This window comes from Corylus avellana, chromosome 9 (assembly GCF_965113065.1).
Source record: "Corylus avellana chromosome 9, dhCorAvel1.hap1.2, whole genome shotgun sequence".
NCBI lineage: Eukaryota > Viridiplantae > Streptophyta > Magnoliopsida > Fagales > Betulaceae > Corylus > Corylus avellana.
In genome coordinates, this window is record NC_142498.1 from 19,979,683 (window position 1) to 20,002,068 (window position 22,386).

Below are 22,386 nucleotides of genomic sequence, written 5' to 3' on the forward strand. Positions count from 1 at the left end.
ATTTGAATATTAAATAATTAAATATATTTTATTTTATTTTATTTAAAATCATTCAAGCTTTAACTGGAATGTAGTTGCGGACAATTCTCATGGGCGTTCTGGGAATGGCATAAATAGAGTTTGGGTTGAAGAAATTTCAACTTGTATTTATGGTATTGTAAACAGGAAACCCCAATTTGATATTTGTTTATCAATAAAGGATTAAAATTTGTTCAAAACAAAATTCTTTGTAGTTAGTTTTTACCATAATTGGAGCTATAATTAAACAACATTGACTAACTTCTTTGTCATAATTAGAGCCTTAAGGATTTTTTTTTTTAAATGAAACTTAATTATACTGTTGCTATTTGGGGCCTTATTTAATTGGGGACCATAGGCATTTGCATAATTTACCTAGGCAACCGGCTCAATAAATTTGGAGGCCCTAGTCACAAATTTAGGTGGAGCCTTTTTATATTTGAATATTAAATAATTAAATACTTTTTATTTTATTTAAAATTAATTTTCTTCCTTTTTTTTTTTTTTTTTTTTTTTTTTCAAATGACATGTAGAATTTATCTATGTTGCGAGACATTTAATTTCAACTGATGACATATTTTGTGTTGAACTACATATAATCCTTTTGAGAATAACTTCTATGGGATTGTGGCACAAACCCATAATTTGTGCTATTCAATGAGAGATTGACACCTTACAATTGAAGAAAAAAAAAAAAAGGAGAAAATATAGTTTACCCCCCTGAAGTTTCAGGAGTTTTTCAATTTTAACCCCGAAGTTCAAAAATTGGCAATCTACCCCCCTGAAGTTTCAAAAATTGGCAATTTAAACCTTCCGTTTAATTTTGCCATCAAAATGGACGGAAATCTATGAAATTACATCATTGCCCTCAGGCTTTTTTAAAAAAATTTCCGTCCAATTTAACGGAAAAATTAAACGGAATGTTTAAATTGCCAATTTTTGAAACTTCAGGAGGGTAAATTGTCAATTTTTAAACTTTAGGGTTAAAATTGAAAAACTCCTGAAACTTCAGGGGGGTAAACTGCATTTTTCCCAAAAAAATAAAAAAAAATAATGGATCATGTCCTAGTCCACTAAAAATTAAAAACTCGCACATCACATATATGGATGTGATATGGTATGTTTATTTTCTTTTCTTAAATTGTAATAAGCTAATGTGTCAATCTCTTATTAAATAGCACAAAATTGTGGGTTTGTGTCACAACCCATAGAAGCTACTCTCAATTCTTTTTATGTAAAGTTTATTCACACAAAATAAAATTTACTTTATTCTAAAAATTATATTAATGGATGAATATTGGTTTTAAGTTCATGCCAAATTATGAGTTTAGTTAAGAAGTGTCATTAATGTCACTTTTAAATTTTTCACTTTTATTTCCTCTAAAATTTCAATATATTGGGATTTAATTCTTTGTAATTATGGTTTACCATAATTGGGGGCCGGGGCCATAATTATAGGGAATAGGATCATCTCCAGTCCAAAATAGACTGGAGAATATCCAGTTCATGAAAGAAATTATAAAGCCACAATAGGACACATGTTCACTAACAAAAAATAATAATAAAATATTATTTTAGATCTAAATAAAAATAAAAAACAAAATTATAAAATATTAAGGGATGGTTGGCCACCCCCGGACCACCCCAGTTGGGGGCTGGGGTGGCTGAAGCCACCCCATGGCCTTGGGGGTGGGGCCAAATCTTAAAAAAAAAAAAAATTGTTTTGCCCTTGGGGGTGGTCCGACCACCCCAAACAGAATTTTTGTTTTTTTGGAAAATGCAGTTTACCTCCCTGAAGTTTCAGGGGTTTTTCAATTCTAACCCGAAAGTTCAAAAATTGGCAATCTACCCCCCCTGAAGTTTCAAAAATTGGCAATTTAAACCTTCCGTTTAATTTTTCCATTAAATTGGACGGAAATTTTTTTAAAAAAGCCTGAGGGTAATGATGTAATTTCATAGATTTCTGTCCATTTTGATGGAAAAATTAAACGGAGGGTTTAAATTGCCAATTTTTGAAACTTCAGGGGGGTAGATTGCCAATTTTTAAACTTTGGGGTTAAAATTGAAAAACCCCTGAAACTTCAGGGGGGTAAACTGCATTTTCCCTTTTTCTTTTTAAGATTTGGCCCTTGGGGTGGCCGAAGCCACCCCAGCCCCTAACTGGGGTGGTCCGGCCACCCCTGGCCACCCCTTAATATTTTATAATTTTTATTTTTTTTTTATTTAAATCTAAAATAATATTTTATTATTATTTTTAGTTAGTGAACATGTGTTCTATTTGTGGTTTTAGGATTTCTAAGAAGAAATCCTAGCCATAAACTGGATATTCTTCAGTTCATTTTAGATTGAAGAGGATCCTATTCCTAATTATAGAGCATCCACTATTTTGTTTCATAATTGGACCCTTAAAAAGTTGTTTTTATAAAATGAAACTTAATTATACTATTATTATTGTCCCCAAGGAGTAGCTCAATTGGCTGTGGACCACGCATAATAAAGCAGAGATTACTAATTCGAATCCCCCCTCCCTCTTTCCTTGTGTGTAAATATAAAAAATAAAAAATAAAAAATATACTATTATTATTTGGGACCTTATTTTATTAGGGGTATTAGGCAATCACCTAATTTGCCTATGCAATGAGCTGGCCTTGACTGACCGGACTCAACCAAATTTCCCTTCTCTTTGGAGTTTGGATTGTATAACACAATTCCTTAAAAAAAAAAAAAAAATTCCTTTGTTAACCTTCTTCTAATTTCCTTTTGCTCTACATCATGCCCTTTCTCAGGAGTCATGAAGATATATATCTATTCTTTATCACATGCCAATATTATTAGGAAAATGCATAATTTCTTCCCTTGATTTTTCTCTTATCTTTCTACTTTTTAAATTTATGATTAGATCTGTGAAATCACATGAGTCTCACACATTATCCCACATATCTAATAGTAATTTAAAAAAGTGGAATGATGAGTAAAAAGACCAGAAAATATTATAATTTATAATTATTTTTTTCGAAGCCAGAATACATCTGGGAAATAAAAGGGACATAATAGGCAACAGTGCAACACAGTTGTTTTTTAAAGCCCGGGCAAAAAAAAAAAAAAAAAAAAAAAACCCAGTTCTCCGAATCTGCATGAAGAACAGAAGAATGAAAGTGAAATGGGAAGGAGCCCAACACAATTACAAGTTGTGGCCCAATAGACTAAGTTGTGGGCTGCTTTGTTAGGCCGCATATGGATTTTCATGACCAATTGTAGTTGAAGTCCTGAATTAATTTTTTTTTTTTTCTGCTATTAATTAAAATTAAGGATTCCCCAAATTGGCGATGGGTTGATGGAATTGACCAAAGTCAATTCTCGCTGATTATATTTATGGGACACATACAGATTTGTAAGTAATTCATATAAACTCATATAATAAAGTGACGTATGTTTCTTAATATATGAAAAACATATATATATATATATATATATATTTTAGTAATACTATAAGTCTTCCTAGAGTCTTCTTAAAGTCTTCCCAAATGTGATGTGACTTTTAAAATTACTTTGAATTTGAGATGTGATATATTGATTTTTGATCTATTAGTGATTTTAAAAATCACATCACATTTGAGATGATTCTAGGAAGACTTATAACATCGCTCTTTTTTTCAATAGTTAATGTGCTTCTCACATATTTTTTTTTTAATAATTATAGGACCCATATCACTTTATTATATGAGTTTATATGAATTAACTACAAATTAATTTGTAAACAATTTTTGTCCATATTTATACATGTGACTCTTTGAAAGGAATATTTTATATTTCCAAATTAGTTATCCGGTTTTGACAGTTTATCAATCTCATTAATGTTATAATTCGTTACACTGGTTTCAAAAAAGTGAAAATAAAAATGGACAAATATTTCCTCCAAACCGGTATGGAAGAAATATCCTCAAACCCATATAAAATAGTGTCAAATGTTTATAAACATTTAAAAGACACATTAAATTTAATCTAAATTAGTAAACTGCTATTAATGATGTTAAGAATTTAATGTACCTTTTAAATGTTTATAGACACTTGGTACTATTTTACATGGGTTGAAGGATATTTCATCCATATTGATTTGGAGGAAATTTCTGTCCAATAAAAATTATGCACTTAATTGTTTACGTTAGAAGTGTCTTAGTAGCTATGGTCAATACATCGAATGTATCCAATGAGAGCTAATAGTGCTGCGCATATGCTAGCAAAATTGGCTACCACCTATGTTACTATGTCTACTTGGTTGGAGGATGCCTCACTAAGTGTAGGTGATATTGTTATTAGTTTGATTAAACCCTAACCCTAATAACTTTGGGCAAAAGTTAAATAAAACAGAAATTAAATATTAATAACCTAGATAAAAATAAAAAACCAAATTATTCATATCTCAGCCTGCTTCAATAAAACTCAACCTTGGGTTTTGAAATGAAGAAAATACATGCTCTTGAAGATTTTTGATTTTTGATTTTTTTTAAAAGAGTTCGAAGGGCTTGTTGTTGACACCCGATTGGATGCAAGCGTGATGAATTATTAAGTAACAATAGTTAATAGGTTATATGTTATAATTTAAGAGTATATTAAAAAATGTATGTTATGCTTTATAGAAGTATGTAAATAATTAAATATATGTATATGATATATAATTATATGTATAACAATAAAAGTAAATAACAATATGTATTATATTTCTCTCGACCGAGGAAGAAAAAAAAAAAAATGAAAACACTAAAAGCTATTTTCCAAAAACATGTATAGATTATTTCCAATTTATTTATTTATTTCATTTCTTGTGTTTTCACTTTCACTTGTTTAATAGTAACGCAACATCAGATTTTTTTTTTTTTTTTTTTAAATATGGAACTTCCATTGATGAAATTTCACAAGTATAGAGCTCTTACAACACCGAGTATAAAACTCTGAAAAATCATAACCAAAAGTTATGACTTACAAAGCTGAAGCCACCCTCATGGGCCTAGGGGGTGGCCGAACCACCCCCTAGGGCCAAACCAAAAAAAAAAAAAAAAAAGGTTGGGTTTGGTCCTTGGGGGTGGCCGAAGCCACCCCTTAGGGCCCTAAGGGGTGGCTTCGGCCACCCCCTAGGGTGAAACCCCCCCAAAAAAAAAAAACAGATGGGGTGGCCGGCCACCCCATATTTTTTTTAAAATTTTTTTTATTATTTTGTTTTATATTTTCTTTTTAAAACTTAAATAATATTTTAGTATTTTTTAATTAAAGGGATATGTGGCAAACTATAGACCATTGGATGAAATTCAATGGATAAGATTTCAGCAATTTTTGATGAGCAATTCCCCAGGTATTGCTGGAGATCCCGATCCAAGCCACCTTTGTGGAATGAGCCCCTAAGCATGTGCACCTCATAGGTTTCTCCGCCTTGTGGGAGAAGAAGTACCACTCCTATTACTATTAGAAAAGGAATTATAGCTGGAATGAAAGGTATGTTCCCTATGTATCAAAAAAAAAAAAAAAAAGATCATTTCACAGGCATTTTAATTGGAGGCCTGTAAAAAATTCCGGTCACGTCAAAGGGGAGGGATAGAAAGAGGCTAATGCTACGGAGCAACATTTTTTTCCGGATGAATTCCGTGGGACAAAAGGCAGCAGATGGTTGGCCGGTCGATCGATTGTCGTTTAGTTGCGTATAGATTATAACTTTCCAGGATTTGGCTTTTAGGTGCGTGGGACCTTCATTTAAATTGCATAAAACGTGCAATTAAATGTCCTAACAACCTGCCTTCCACTTATTTTGCCTTTTTGTGGACAGTGCCAAAGGAAAATGACCCTCCCATTGTCTTCAATTCCTCCCATCCCTTATGTTAGGGACTCGGTCCTCTGGCCGACGAGTAATGCCATACATCACGGAACATGCGAGATTAAAACAAGGACAAATACACTAATTATGCATTTTATGTACGAAACACCAAAAAAATTAATTTTCTCTGAACATTTGGGATTGAACAGAGACTTTATTTCTATTGGGAAAATATATATATTTTGATGTATGTACAAAAAAAAAAAAAAAAAAATCTAAAACTCAAAATTTAGCGACTGGATATTTCTGTACTCAAGCTACTAAAATATACAAATAGACAACCCTTCTAGGAAGACGGGTCACTTGTAGTCAATCATCATTTGTATGCTCCACCAATGTGTTTCTCGTTAATATCCCCTGAAGGGATATATTCATCTCCTCCATTCTTAGTGTCCCCCAGCTTGATTTTACTTGAGGACAAAGCAGCAGCATGAATCTCGCCAAGACTCTCATGTAGGGTGCTCACTAAGTCGAAACAAATATAATTGCCCTGTTCCTGCACCCCCTCAATCAACAAGGGACTAATGGAACCCAGCTTGTGGTTCTCCCTAAAGGCCTTCAGAAAATTCCCACTGGATGAATAGACATGTTTCTATTCATGAAACTCCTCATAAGGCGAGGATCCACTAGAAGAATCACTCTCATACGGAGTGGTCTCCCTTGGTGATGATGGAAGCGATTCTCGGTGTTGGGAGGATGAAGCTGATACAGAAATAAGTAGTTGTCATGTGCATTTGAGTAAATCAGTAGGTAAAAAATAAATCCAATCAGGACTTCATGACTAAAAAAGATACAATAATGTATGCTCTGCAATGCAGGGAACCAACCACCTCTGCTTAGGTTAAATTTGTTAGACCGCAGAGATCCAGAATCTAAGGAATGACTATGATATTGATATACCTGACAATTGTAACTGATTACTCTGAGAGTGAATGAATCAGCACTTTTGTTCTCTACATCCCTAGAAATTATCTCCATGGATGCATTCGTTTTAACAATTGGCAACAGGGTGCCCTCCCAACAAAGCAAAAAAAAGAAAAACAAAGGAACAAAAGAACAAGGTGATAATCACTAAAACGGAGGAAAAAGAGTTCAACAAACCTTTTTGTCCTCTTGAGCGGAACTTCTTTGTATGCCGCCTAATAAGCCTCTTAGCTTTTGTTATCGTGAGCTGCCTGGCGAAGGGAGAAAAATCTGCATCACTTTCGCTCCAATCACCTTGAAAATCATTATCTGCTTCACCCCTCATAGTCCGCAGCACAAATGCCTTGGCCTTGCGACGTTGAGTATTGAAAAGGCCCCTGATGGAAGTCACAAATCCGTCACCTGCTCCATCGCGTGGACGCTTAAGCCAGGACATTGGATACTGATCAGATTTCCCTGCCTGGCCTCCTTCATTGTCACTGAAATTAAGCTCACAATCAGGAACACCGCTTCCACTAGGTTCCCTTAAACTGTGTGCTTTGTCTTTGAACTTCTTACCCTACAAGATCAATGGAAAGACTATGACAATGGGTTCTAAAGGGAAAAAGGTCAATGTGATTGTAATTTTGCCGTGAATTCAGATGAACTAGAACCTTTATAATTCTAGTCTTAAAGTGTAACATCTTTGTCCCACATTGATAATATGAGTAGCTCACAAAGAGTAGGTAATTTATAAAGATACTTATGAGTACTAAGTCCCACATTGATTACTAGGTGAAATTGGGTTTTATAAGTGATTCATTTTGGGGTGATAGCACAAATGTAACTAACGCTTTTCTTGAGTTGTTACAAATGGTATCAGAGCCATCTAGTAACGTCATGTGGTATTGGAACACTACATGACGTAGTTCTAACAAGGATACTAAGGGTTTAAAGGGTGGGAGATTGTAACACTCCAACCCCACATGGAAGACGAGTAGCCCACATAGAGTGGGTGATTTATAAAGACACTCATGGTACTAAGTCACACATTGCTTACTAGGTGAAGCTGGGCTTTATAAGTGATTTTAGAGAAGCTTCAAATTGACTAGTCTTTTTGAAGTGATAGCACAGATGTGACAAACATTTTCCCTGGGTCATTACAAATGGTATCAAAGTCACCTAGAACGCCATGTGGCACTGGAGCTTTGCATGACGTAGCCTTGATGAGGACGTCAAGGGTTTTAAGGAAGAAAATTGTAACACTCCGATCTCATATTGAGAAGATGAGTAGTCCAAATAGAGTAGGTAATTTATAAAGAAACTTATAGTGCAAGTCTCACGTTGCTTACTAGATAAAACTAGGCTTTATAAGTGATTTTAAGAAAGTTGCAAATTAACTAGTCCTTTTGAAGTAATTGTACAGATGTAGTTAGCACTTTCCCTAGGTCATTACATAATCATATATAAAGACATAAAATCTATATAATTCCAGTTTCACTTCCTAAAGTCATATAAAGACATATTAGAGATATGTAGAATGACGTGGATGATAAAAATGATAAACAATTTTTTTTTATAAGTAACTGGCCCCAAGGGGAGGGAGAAGGGGAAATAATCAATTCCTTCTTATGTTCCATAAAAGAAGGTAAAGTTTTATGAATCTTTGTCATAATCCAAGCTAAAGGTTGCAAATACCAATTGGGTTGCAGTAGTTGGAAGAATTTGAATAGCATTCTCATGCCAGAATGGCATAGATATTGGACTACTACAATTTGCAGCCGTGATACTGGGGGAACAAATACTAAAAAGGATGTCAATGCAGATTGCTTACCTGCATTCCCGTTACAGACTTTAGGACTCCCCAGATAATATGCTTCTTAACTCGAGAGAACAGTCTCCGCCAAGTTCCCGTGAACTCAACACGGTGAAATGCATCCATTAGCAATTTCAGATCATTCACACCAAACCTTGATTCTTCATAAGTAACCAATAGCTCAACCTACACAAGAAAGTACACAATTGATCACAAAAACCAAATTACTGCAACACAAATCGATTGATCATGACTATGCACAAACTGAACCAACCTGACTTATCTTGATATTGTGAAACTCCATTTTTCGAGGTCTAGATCTTTTCTCCTCATGAGACTTTGCTACCTTTTTTTCTTCATGAGAGGACCGACCAGATCTGATAGCTTTAGACTCTTTCAACTTCGTTTTAGAGGATTCATCTGGTTGGTCAATAGAACCAACTGGCCCGCTTTTTGGGGAAGAGATGCTCTGTAAGACAAGTTCATTAGCAACAGATTCTGCAACAGTCTCCTCCCATGTTCTATCAAAAGATGATGTTCTTCTTAACTCTGCGGTTGAACCACTAACAGTGTTTGCTTTTAGGTTTTGCAACTTTGCTGCCTGCATATTGCACAAAGGTTTCAAAAATTTCAAAGGAAACTGTGTGACCATATATCATATGAAAGAAGAGAAAGAAGTCATGCTTTACCCCCTATTATAAGATATATAAAGTTCCTGGGTATCCTGCCTACACGGAGATCTAAAAGGAACATCTACTAATTACATTTTATTAATACATTCTCTGAAGAACCGTGTGGCAGAAGAGACATAAAAACTTACTTGAGCAGAATCAGCATGGGCAGAGTGTTGATTGGTAATAGAGGCAAAGGCACATGATTTGGATGTGACATCAGACTCTTTTGTTGAATGACTGCTTGATGCAGAAGCTTCAGGCATTATTGAGCCTTTCTTTACACGTTTTGAACCAGCAGTTGTTGAAACCTTCCACACTTCCTGCGCATCACAATTAGAACCACCAATTGCCTTAGCTTTTACAATTAACTGTTCTTACCAGATTGGTCAGTGTAAAAAAAGTATCAACAACTTTCAAAGCATGCCCTGATGCTCCAACTAACCTGCCGCCGTTGTGAATCTTGTTCTTCTTCGGGGAAGAAATACTCCCACATCATTCTATACATAGTCTCTGTCAAATGGATCTTAAGGGGATAAATCTCTACCTACAATGTAAATAAATAACTGGCGTTAAGCAATAAACTCTTGACACAATCAAATTACAATCTTATAGACAAAAGCTGCTTCAACAGAAATTATTCATTACAAGTGGGGATTCACTACAATTTTGATTTTCAATAATAATAGTTCTTTTCATGAAGCAGATACATGAAATGATGAGAGGCATCACTGCTCAAAAACAATGGCATCGATGTTAGTACTGCATCTATCAACAGTAATCATGACAAAAATTTATATCACTCTACTGTGATAGTTTTAAGTCCAGCAATAGAAACCCATAATGCCTTTATTACGCATATGGCATTGTCATATCTAACTCCAAATTATGGAACATTTTAGGCAGCAGTTTTCCCAAATATTTCATATTTGGCCTCTTCACACTCCTAGAAAAACTGATTATAGAGCTAGCATTTTTTATAATGAAAAATAATTTATTGAATAAAAAAAGGCAGATCTCTCACATGCGAAGAGATAAAACCACCCTAAGGGTGTCGAAAATCCAAAAGGTAACTAGATCTAATAGATTCAAAGAGGTGAAATTAGGAACATAAATTACAGCCCAATCCAAAAGAGATCTCAAAAAGACGGATTGAGATCCTCTCCAATTGGAAAGAAATTGAAGATTCTCCAATTATTAATTATGGCCATTCATTTTAAATTTAATGGTCTATAAAATGTTAACTGTTTTTGTATAACCGACTCATTAAATGCTGACTTTTGTTTTATCGAGATTTACATGATTTTGTAGACTATTAGATTTAAAATGAAAGGTCACGACTAACAATTGGAGAATCTTCAATTTCTCCCCAATTGGAGAGGATCCGGATCCCAAAAAGACATATTTTAAACTAAGCACATTAGATTTATAGTCCTCAAACAGGCGCCAATTCCTTTCTCTTCATATGCTCCACATTAAGAGAATAAATGTCTAGATAGCCTCTTTGGGATGTCCCTGCCCTTGAGTCTTCCAACAATGGAGTAGCTCTAGGATGTTGTTAGGCATAGCCCACGAAACTACAAGAACTAGGTGCCAAAGATTGCTAGAGTACTCACAATGGATGAAAAGGTGATTACTTGTCTCCTCATTCTTTTTGCATAGCCAACACCAGTTTACAAGGGTGAAACCTCATCTTCTAAGATTATCAACTGTGAAGATTTTACCCAAAGCTGCCAACCAAGTAAAGAAAGCAATGCGAGGTTGAGGCTTAATCTTGCAAACACTTCTCCAGGGGAACAAACCAGGCTCTCCAGATTATAAAAATTTATAACACCTCTTCACTTCAAAGCCATGATTGTTAGCTGGCATCCACAACAATCTATATGCCACCTCCGGATAGATTTTCGAGCAGTATAACAAATTCAGGAAAAAGTCCAAGAGATTCCAGCTCCCAATCTTGGACTGTCTGGACCCTGGTAAAACTCAGGTTTCAAAGGATAAAGGTACCCGGGGAATCTAAGTAATCTGACACCAAGGTCTCTTTTTCTAGAGCTATAGAATAAAGTTCTGGGAATGAAGCCTTGAGAGTGGTTGTTTTGCACCACAAATCATGCCAAAAGCAGATGCGAGACCCATCCCCAATCATGAAGGAAACAAGATTGGAGAAATACCCCAACAATTCATATTCTTCCGAAGGCACACGCCATAGGGCCCATGAACTTCCACTAAACTGCAACCCCTTCTCTAAACTCCATACTTCTTAACAATCACCTCTCTCCATAAAACAATTCTGCTCTTGATCCATAACCATTTCCATAATAGAGCTTTACTGAACAACATGGGATTCTTAACTCCCAACCCTTTCCTCTAGAATTTGGGGAACATATAGTCTTCCTGTTCACTAGGTGAAACTTATGCTCACCACCTGGTCCATCCCGAATAAAGTCTCTTTGGAGACACTCTAATCCCCAAACTATACTAGCTGGTAAAGGAAAAAGGGACAAGATGTAGGTAGACTGGATAACGTACTCTTAATTAGAGTTAGGTGCCCACTCCGGGACAAATAGATCTTCTTCCAACTAGGTGAAATTGATTTTTATAACTGGTTATAGTAAACTCCAATTGCAACTTGATTAGTCCTTTTGGAGTGATAGCATAGAAGTGGCTAGCACTTTCCTTGGATCATTACATTACTTTCTTTCTTTCTTTTTGGCTAGAATCTATTGGGTTATCAATAGATTCACAAAGGTTGGTGAATAAAGGCTAAAAGGCAGGAAAGAAAATTAATTGGGAATGCAACACTCATTTTGCCCTTCAATGCTTTTAATATCATAGAATATGACAATAAGGAATACCTCCATTAAGCTCAAATGATGATAAAGGGGGGAAAAAAAAAAAGGAGTATCTTTTTCTCTTCTTATCATCCTCCTGTTGTTTGGATTTGGGGTAACGCCACGATTGTGTTGAGTTGAAATAGAACATTGGAAAATGATATAATCACATTTGTTTTCAAAAAAATATTAATTGATAACTCAAAATAATGTTAATAGATAATCTACTCAGAATGAAACCAAGAAAACTTGTCACCTGGAAAAGTTCAAGCGGAGAATTCCCCTCCCTTGAAGCTCCCTGCTTTGCATCTACACGAAGCATGACATTTCTACAGCCAGAAAAGTTTATAAGTGTAAGGAGTAGTTACCTACACTCTTATACTCAAAAGGATAGCAGAAAAAGAAAAGAAAAAAAAAATGCAAACAAACAAATTATGCTTCATAAACTAATGCATGGTGCACCTATAAAATACCCTTGTTCCGGGAAACAAAATTGTAATTTGTTATGTGAATGATTAAAAAAGGGAGGGAGGTTGAGTCTTTTGAAATCCTTGCATTTTTCTCTCCCGATCAAAACAGTTCATTGTTATGAGGGAGGACATGGCAATATCTTTGACTAAAGCAGAACAGCAATCGTTAGTTCTTAGTTGCATATACCAAAAAAAAACTTCAGAACAAAATTCATGCAACACGAAAGAGTTGGATGCCAAGATTGTAACCCATGCAACTGAACCATACAAAGGGCTTGGACATAACAAAAACATTTTATGAGAAACAAAAAACGAAAAACAAAAAACAAAAACAAAAACAAAAGAGAAGCATATCAAGGGCATGAAGACATGCTAATAAGAGTAAAAAAGACATGCAGTAGGATCATTTTTTGAATGATCCAGACTGCAGAACAACTTCTTTGTAAACAGGAAGATCACAATCAACTGTAGCATACACAACAAAGTAGAACCACAAAACACTATGTATGATGATTCAGAAGAACTTTTTCTATGAATGGAATGACTAATAACCTAATGATACCACCAAATCCGGCTGTTACCGGCTAACAGGCAGAGAAAGAGTTCGTACTTTGCCCATTCAGGCGGAGGATTCCACGCAGATAAAACCATATCAGACTTGGCATTAGGCAAGCAGTTTCTGACAACAAAATACTTTGTAGTGAACTGAGCAACACCAACATCTTTGTAATCTCGGTCAAAGTCATAAATCTGTAAGAAAAAAAATATAACAATGTATCAAGTGACAGTCTTAAAAACCCAAACACTTCCAACATTTATTTTTCTTTTTATAAGTAATGCAATCTCATTATAAAAGCGCAGACCCACAAACCTAGTACACAAGAAGCATATAAAAGAAAATACATCCAACATTATAAAGCATAATACAATCCAAAGCATTCATGAAGGATACTGGCATATGTCAGGAACCATGAATATCCAACAATGAGAAAGAAGTCCATCGAAGCTATGAATATCCACCAAGAACATCAAGCTCAGAAAAAACAAAGATTGTCATTTGAACTGCCTGACATAAGCCATCAAACCCTCCATTATTCCTATGCTCCAACAACTATTGGAAAATTTCACATCAAGTCTGACCAAACCAAGAGCTTTATCCCATCAGCCACTAGGATAACTATATCTCTTCTTCCTATAAAGGAAAAAATTACTCCTTCAAATGGCACACATGAACCAAAACATATCTCTTAACACAACATGGAAAAGGCATTGACTAGACGAATTTAAAAAATCCAAAATCTTCTTTTTCAAGTGTCTATCTTTAAAAAACTTTCTCACCCACTTTCTGGTGGAGACAAAGTACTGCCTCCAAAAATTAGCCACCACTAAACAGCTTATTAATCCTTCTGAAATTTTAATGAAGCGGCCTTGCTGTTGTCTTCAAGTATCTCCTCCAACTAATCAATTCTTTCCTGCAAGCTAACAGTGTGCACTTCCTCCTTGGCATCAATGATAAAATTAATTTGAGGGCCTCAAACCTTCCGCTCCCCTATCTCCTAGAAACCCTTCTGCTCACATCAATTTTGCCTAAACTACTTTGCTGAAGGTAGACATGTTTGCCAGTAGAGCCAACCACAAATGAAGATTGCCAGTGCTGTTAAACAAGATCCACAAGGCGCTTACAACTAATACTATAAAACCTTGAGCCAATTGGCCCACTTCCAACCTCCCTAAACTCTGCAATAATGGGTAAGTGGTCGAAAGCAGCTTTCAGAAGAAGAAGTGAAGAACTACCAAGGAAGCAACAAATCCTAACAATGGCTTACCAAAATGCAGACATGCAAAATCCATCAAGTTTCTTTTTCCTTTATCATTTTACCTTTTTCCCCTTGAGGTCTCTCAAACCGTGCAAGGGTTATCTGGAACACTTGATATAATGAACAAGCACCAATTTCCCAACCATCCAATAAAAAGAAAGTACTATTGAAGGATAAAAGAGTGTCCTAATCCATAAGAAAATTGACTGCAGATCTCTATAATCATCTATATTTTTGCCTGAAAATACAACACTAATACCATTTCCAACCAGTTATCAATTTCCAAAAAAAAAAAAAAGAATTAATATCTTGAGGAAATAAGAAGAATGCAATTATGCTGTACAGAGAAAGATATACAAAAATTGAAATGTGACATCATCTCTTAGCTGTGATACTACATGGAATCCTCAAAATACTTACTGATCTTTCACTAGAACAAAACGAAAAACAAAATTAAATTCAGTTCAGAACATCTTCAGACACTCACCATGTCATTTATCTCAGCTTCAGCAAAAGATTTACCATCTACAAGCATGCTCCAAACCACTTTGCTAATTTGCACAGAAATACGCATCGCGTATGAGGGACTTTTGTTCTTTTCCTTCTCCATCAGTCGTAGCTGAGCAGCTTTCTGCAGGGCCATTCTTAATGAGGCAGATGCTGTCTTCCTGAATTTTTGTGCCTTTACAAGATCTCTCTTTAGTCCTTGCACCTGAAAGGTGAAGCTCATGTTGTTTATAATCTATAACATACTGAAGAAATGGAAATTGATATTGAATGAACAAATATAAACATGCACAACAACACACTAGCGCAAAGGTGAGAGAGAGCAGTATCAAAAGCTTAATCCCAATCCGTATTTTGGTGTTTGCAACTAGACTGTTCTTTTTCCCCACTTGAGAAAAAGAGTTTGGTATGATTACTCCAGTAGTTATTTTAGCTTAATAAAATAGATCATGCTAAACCACAGTTGAGTTTCGTAAGTAATAAAAAAGAAAAAGGTTTGATTTCAGAACTCCATTATGGAGAAGGATCACTAAGTTTCTTCAGACCCATAATTCTTCATATATCCATTGGACAAAATCCTGGAGATTCATCATTACACTGGCATGCAAGAATTGAAAAGTAGATTCATCCAAATTTTACACAAGATGCTATTCCCACCTAGATATGGGCTCAGCTATGGGTGCAGGTGCAAGCATGTGCTGAAGTGCCAGATTTTCCAGTTTTATGAAAAATTCCCATCATGTTTAAGTGCCAAAGTGCGAGCATGGTGGTACTGAAAGGTCTAGCTAACTCAATACCCAACTACAGAGTTTAGGCATGACACAAAAGGGGTTGGCAGAGAAGAGGCAAGACTTGTGGGTTCAGGTACAGCTAAAAAAATATCCCCATCTAGAATTGCAGATATGGTGACATATTTCACAGTGCTTGCCATTTAATCAATGAAACCCAATACAATGGCTCTAGGTTGGTTGATGCAATAATGATCAGCAATTTGACTATTCACTATTCAGCAACATCTAAGGACTTGCAACAAATCAAGATAAAAATCTTGCAAAACTGGAATGCGGAATACACGCACAAAGATATCTGGGCTAAATTGGCCAATAATTAATAAAAGAAAAGGTGATTGTATTTCACTACAGGCTAATGGCAAATGGAAAACCTTACTAGAAAAGCTTTTTGTTTCTTATTTTTCCAAAAAAAAAAAAAAAAAAAAGAAGATAGCTATTCCCATTTCCAAATTATAAATCAAAAGTAAGATTTTGTTTTTCCCAATAAAATCTAAAATTTAAGCAAATTAAATAATTCAGCTGAGATGACAAGGTCACATGAGTAGTACGGAACTACCATGAGTACTTCAACCATAGCATTATGAAAATCCCCAAAATAACTGCATTAAATTAAATTATGAGGAAATGTATATTGGCAAAATGAGCGAAGATAGCAGAAAGAGAGAGAGAGAAATAATCTCCGACCCTTATTTCAGTGCAAGAAAGTTGATCATTAAATTTGTAAGTAAACAGTACTAGCATTAGAAACCAGTGACAGCTTATCGCCAACCATGCTTCATAAATTGTCATTAAACTACCTATCTATAGAATGTTGACATGGTTTGTTTCTCACCAAGGTGGATCTTCCTCCAATTATCATCCAAAAGTCAGCTTCCTTTTCTGGGTATGGGTCACTGGATGTATCACACCTAACAGACAGTTTCCTAATGTCATCAAGAAGCAACTTCTGCTCCCGCTCTCTCTGTTCAAGGTTAATTTTGGCAAGTTCTACCTCCTCAACACCATCAGGAACAACCTCATCTGCCTCCTCTTCAACATCCTCGTCATCTTCGGCAGGAAATGACAGACTACTTTTTCGAGGCCTGAATCACATATGTTAATCAAATCAACTTGAAGAGTTTATAAAATGGCACAAAACATGTTTTATACCAAGATCGCACATTAATTTTGATTATTTGAAGAGTAGAAAGTGATTGCACCCAACTAATTTAAATATACATGTTTATGCACTAGAACAGAATTATCAATATACCTCATGAATAGATATTTGAATATCTAAATAATATAAAGCAACCATCTCAGGCTTATTGACAGCAATCTTGAGTATAAAATATATCAAAGCATTTAATCAAACTTCTACATACTACAGTGTTAGATATTCAATATAGTTAAGCCAAAATTTGGTGTAAGGTCACTATAGTTTAAAATGATGCCTGGGAAAGTTCAGACTAAGCCAAACTGTGACCAACGCTCAGTCTTTACCTCTTGTAATGATCAATCATACAAGACAAGACTGAATAAAATGAAAGATGTGAAGGTAACGCAGCAGAAATAGCATTTCAACATCAATATGACATACCAACATTATACATGTAGATATTCCAAAAACATGATGAGCATATATGAAATTTATGCTTTGAACCACTGCATATAATTTAGAATTTCAAATAGGATTAACAGACCTCATGTGACTCCAAAAAGAGCAAAACAAAGAAGAAGAAAAAATATGCTCACTTGGGGAGCCGTGCAAAAAGAAGATTGGTCAACACATCCAGCATAACCTGAAACTGTCGAGACGTCATTGTTGCTGTTATATTACGAGAATTGAAAGTGAGCTCCTTTAAGGGCTTCACCTGCCAACAAAAAGATGCAAAACCAAGTAAAGTGTTCATATGAGCATCTTGTTTAGTAAAATTAAACAGCATTTGTGTGAAACAACATACACATGAAGATGTGTGAGTGTGTGTGCGCGCATGTAAAATCACACAAGTGCAAGTTAAGATATTTGATACATGCGTTGTAACACCCCACCCCATTGACACACAATATTATCCGCTTTTGACTCCCCCAAACCAAATTTTCCAGGAAGTCACTCATCCTGGTACTACTCTCGCATAAGCTCGCTTAACTGCGAAGTTCTGATGGGATCATAACCATCACGGCTTTAAAATGCGTTTTTATCATGAATGATGTAAGTATATATATAAGCACATCTCCATCTCCACACCCATGCGACGTGGGACGCCACATGCGTGGCCATGCACGTGCACACACACTGAAGTATTGATGTAGGAAAAAGGCTATGATACTAAATCTGACATAGAAGCTTCTAGCCAGCAACTTGCTTTAGAGTTTAGAATGAACTATGACTAGGATTTTGGTGGGAAAAAGTTGGATAATATCAGGGAATATAGGGTTTCTACTGGGTTAAGGGGAAACTTAGGGTTTAGAATTTTTTTTTTTTTTTTTAAGTTAGGATTTAGAAAATAAACAAAGAGGAAAAATTAGAATTTGGCAGCAGATACTGAGTTGTGTACAGTAACCCGAGAATGTTACTTTTGTAATTTCGGGTTGTTCGAGGATTGGTGGTTTAGAGTTCTTTAGGATTAGATTCTAAGGATGTGCTATATGAAAAATCAGATCTAGTATTTTTTTGATAGGTAATATCAAAGAAGTATGATAAAAAGCGTAGGCGCCCCTAAGCATACAAGAAGTATACAAAAAGGACACAAAAAGCAGAAAAAACAGAACAAACAAGAGAAAGCATCCGCGAAAACCCTACACCACCAATGCACAGAACTACCCAACAAGCCCACAACAAACCCCATGAGCCCACAAGGAACTAAAACCCTCACACCCGAAACCCATAAGAACAATCGGCGCTACCACACGTGAGCCTTGCCTTTCCCTCACCGAACGGAAGTATTTGCATCGCCATAGTTAACAGAGCTCTTCAAATTGAACAACTCCCTCTTGCCTTTAGTCGTAGGTCGTGCAACCTTAACTTCCTGACGAAAATCCTCTTTAACGGCATCTAGCAACACCAATGTCGGATCCTCATCTTTGTCATAATTCAACACCCAATTGAGGCAGGCAGGGGAAAAAAATCTTCTCCCTAGTCCCATGCAACAATCTCCCCAGACGAGCCGAAACCTATTGGGGGATAAGCATCCAGAGGGAAGGGGGAATCACCGTCCTGATCTCACACAACGATCTCCCTAGACGGACTGAAGCCTACCGGCCCCTTTTGGGATTGGATCAGTCCATTCAACTCAAGGTCCTCACCCATTTCAGCAATAATGGAGCCAGAGGGGCAGCCACCCAATGGAGGGGCATCCCCTTTCACCCAATCATCCTTAATAACCGTAGTTGACGACGAAGCAAGTGATAACTTGGGCAAAGGAGGAGGATTACCTGTCACTGGCAGCCTTGGGTTAAGAAACCCCCACCATAGGAAGCCCTTCACCTGAGTTGAAGACTGAGGATCAAACTTCACTAGAGCTGCAGCCCTGAGAGAAGTGACTTTCTCATCTTCCACTACATGAATAGAACCCGAAAACGAAGGGGGCACCAAACCCACTTGCTCTGACTTCCGGCTGACGTGACAAACAGACACCTGGCCAAGTGCAGCCTCCAATGAACACTGTGCAGCGAATCCAGCAATTGGCGTGGAATGATACTTCACCAACGGAGCACCAAGAGAATCCACCGACTTGAGAAGAAGTGAATCTTGCACCAGAGCTCCTGTGGCTTCCTTAGCTCTCCAGTAGTATTTCAAAGTCTGTTTATACACCGACCGGACTAAGGGAGTCCCACTCTCCGACACCCTCGGAAGCGAACGAAGTCTTTCCCCCAGAGCTACAACCCCTGAAGCATGGGCAACAAGGTTTTCTACCAAAAAAAAATCCGACCCACAAGAAGTTAGGCTGGTACTCTCCAGGTTGAACCCATCTCGCACTTCCTTTGAAATCACCTTAGAACCACCCTCCGACAACCCCATAACCAAACCTGCCGCCAGAGAAAAAATACAAATACCCATCGAAGAAGACAACATCGCCGGGTCAAACCCACGACTAACCTCCAGCAATACTGCCAGTGTAGAGAGCAAGTCGGGAGCTCCGAAACCCCCAACCTGACCCAGAGACCCAATCCAGAAAATTTAGACTGAAGAGGAAGTCCACAAGCCTGTTGTTCTGATTCTGGGGCCCCAATACCAGCTGCCTGAACCGAAAGCCCATGCCAAGAAGCCTTAGGCTGAAGAAAAGTCCGCATAAAGACACTCAAAAGACTTGCTTACCTGATTGGGATTAAATAATGACTTGCTGAAGCTGAAGCCTTCGGGCTTTAAACCCAACCCAGCAGAATGACCCAACCAGCCTTTGTCCTGGTCAAAGCTCAAAATGAAATGCCTAGGAGCATCTTCAGCCAGCGAGTGGCGAAAATGCCCTTTTTCACTTTCTTCTTCTTCACTGTAACGCTAGCTGCAGCCGCCAACAAACCAGAAGACCCTAACTCGATATCGAAGCAGTTCACCACCGTTCTCACCTCCTTACCTTCATTCACCAACATCGGAAGCATATCAAGAGTTGCGGGCAGCGGCTCTAACCCAACAGGCTTCTCAACATCTCTGGCCGCCGAACGTAGCACATCCACGAAAGATCGGCCAGAAGTAAGAATACCCCCCTTATGCTACCCCACCGGAGCCGGAGAAGAATCGCCAGACCACAGCGACCCAAATTTGGCATCAAGAAACACCACCAACTGTCGCAACTCACCCACCACCCAAAACCAACCCCTTCCTTCAAGGCCCTCAGGGAGCCAAATAATCCCTTTCCGGCTGCCCTCTACATAGACAGCCACCTCCAGAAACCGGCCAGCCTTGTTACCCCCCCAAGAACCATCAAAACCTTTGCATCCTCTCGGTAAGATTTAACAAACTTTTGTGGGGAGGGATGGGAGATGAGCCTAAGTTACATCTTGTAAGTTGGAATCAAGTCTGTCGCCCCCTGCACTCTGGTGGTCTAGGCTTCCGAAAGATGCATCAGTTTAATCAAGCTCTCTTGGGGAAATGGCTTTGGAGATATGCAAATGAGGGTGAGGCTCTCTGGTACAAGATTATCAAAGCTAAGTATGGAGACCAAGATGGTGGGTGGTGCACGAAGGAAGTTTCGGGCTCTCATGGGGTGGGTTTATGGAAGCATATTCGACAAGGTTGGAACTTCTTTGCCAAAGGTATTCGGTTTGAAGTGGGGGTGGGTTCGAAAGTGCGTTTCTGGCATGACATTTGGTGTGGGGAAATTTCTTTGAAGCAGGCTTTCCCGTCCTTGTTCAGTATTGCTAGATATAAAGAAGCTTGGGTGAAGGATAACTTCACTTGGAGGAATGGAGTTGTGGAGTGGAATGTCATTTTTATGCGGCCAATCCAGGATTGGGAGATGGACATGGTTTCCTCCTTCTTTGTACGGTTATACTCTTGCAAGATTTCCATGGTACTAGGGATCGCATTTGTTGGTCCTCGTCTAAGAAGGGTAAGTTCGAGGTTAAGTCGCTCTTCAAGGCCTTGTCCAACTTTGATCATGAGGTGTTTCCTTGGGAGAGTATTTGGCGCACCAAAGTGCCTCTTCGAGTGGCTTTTTTCGGGTGGACCGCGTCCCTAGGCAAAATCTTGACTCACGATAATTTGCGGAAGAGGAACCTTGTAGTAGTGGAGTGGTGTTGTATGTGCAAGAAGACAGGAGAGTCAGTCGATCATCTTCTTCTCCACTGTGAGATCGCAAGTGTTCTTTGGCACTCCATTTTTAGTCGATTTGGGTTGCATTGGGTCATGCCTTGCAGGGTAAGGGACTTGTTCGATTGCTAGTGGTCGGGAGGACATTCTCGAAGCGCGGTAGTGTGGAAGATGATTCCTCTTTGTCTTATGTGGTGTATTTGGAATGAAAGAAATGCTAGATGTTTTGAGAACTCCACTAGGACTGTAGAGAAAATTTCTCATCTTTTCTACTTTACTCTCTACTCTTGGACGGCCGCTTGGCTTGCTCCTTTAAAGATTAGTTTTTCTGATTTCCTTTTTCATTTCTCTCCCTCTTAGGCGTTCTCTTTATACTTCCAGTGTATGTGGTTGCGCCCCTCTGCGCTTTGCTTTATATCATTATTACTTATCAAAAAAAAAAAAAGATTTAACAAAATCAACCTTACCCAGAGACCTCACCACCTCTTCTATCGTAGCCACGAACTAAGCAGAACATTGAAAACCCAAAAGAAGGAACCCTACAAAGCCCTTCCTTCTTTCCTCCAAACGAAGCACAAACTTACCTTCCTTCACTAAAAACAAAGAAGATTTGGCTTCCATGGAGAAACGCCGCTCCATGACGGCCTCACTTGGCAAGCCTCGATGAAGGACACCACAGAGACATAAGCGCAAAGAGCCCCGCTTCACCACTAATCGGAACAACACCATGCGAGCTCGAAGAAGACGAGCCAAGACCGAAGCATAAAGGACCAAGATCCGAAAAACCAGCACAAGTCCGGAACACCAGAGCAGGCCACACTTAGGGGCGTTGAGCCCGAGCAGAACCCTAACGGGACATGCCTGCACACACCGCAACTAGAGAAGAGAGAAAAAAGGGAGCGTGGGAATGAGGAGAGAGAACGGAGCGTTTAGGAAGAAAGTAATAATCGAGATTGACAACTCAAAAATCA

General features: G+C 37.6%; 1 protein-coding gene across 1 annotated transcript in view; it reads right to left on the reverse strand.

Moving 5' to 3' along the window:
- Positions 1-5,993: 5,993 nt before the first annotated feature.
- The window catches only part of SAB (HYPERSENSITIVE TO PI STARVATION 4), a 36,042-nt gene continuing 19,649 nt past the window's right edge, over positions 5,994-22,386 (reverse strand). Inside the window, exons 13-23 of the mRNA XM_059604942.2 lie at positions 17,422-17,540; positions 16,520-16,769; positions 14,877-15,101; positions 13,183-13,322; positions 12,359-12,431; positions 9,717-9,818; positions 9,421-9,594; positions 8,875-9,201; positions 8,619-8,786; positions 6,983-7,364; positions 5,994-6,583 (exon numbers count right to left, since the gene is read on the reverse strand). Of these exons, the coding sequence (XP_059460925.1) occupies positions 6,474-6,583; positions 6,983-7,364; positions 8,619-8,786; positions 8,875-9,201; positions 9,421-9,594; positions 9,717-9,818; positions 12,359-12,431; positions 13,183-13,322; positions 14,877-15,101; positions 16,520-16,769; positions 17,422-17,540 (2,070 nt within the window). The 3' untranslated portion in view covers positions 5,994-6,473. The remainder of the gene's footprint in view (positions 6,584-6,982; positions 7,365-8,618; positions 8,787-8,874; positions 9,202-9,420; positions 9,595-9,716; positions 9,819-12,358; positions 12,432-13,182; positions 13,323-14,876; positions 15,102-16,519; positions 16,770-17,421; positions 17,541-22,386) is intronic.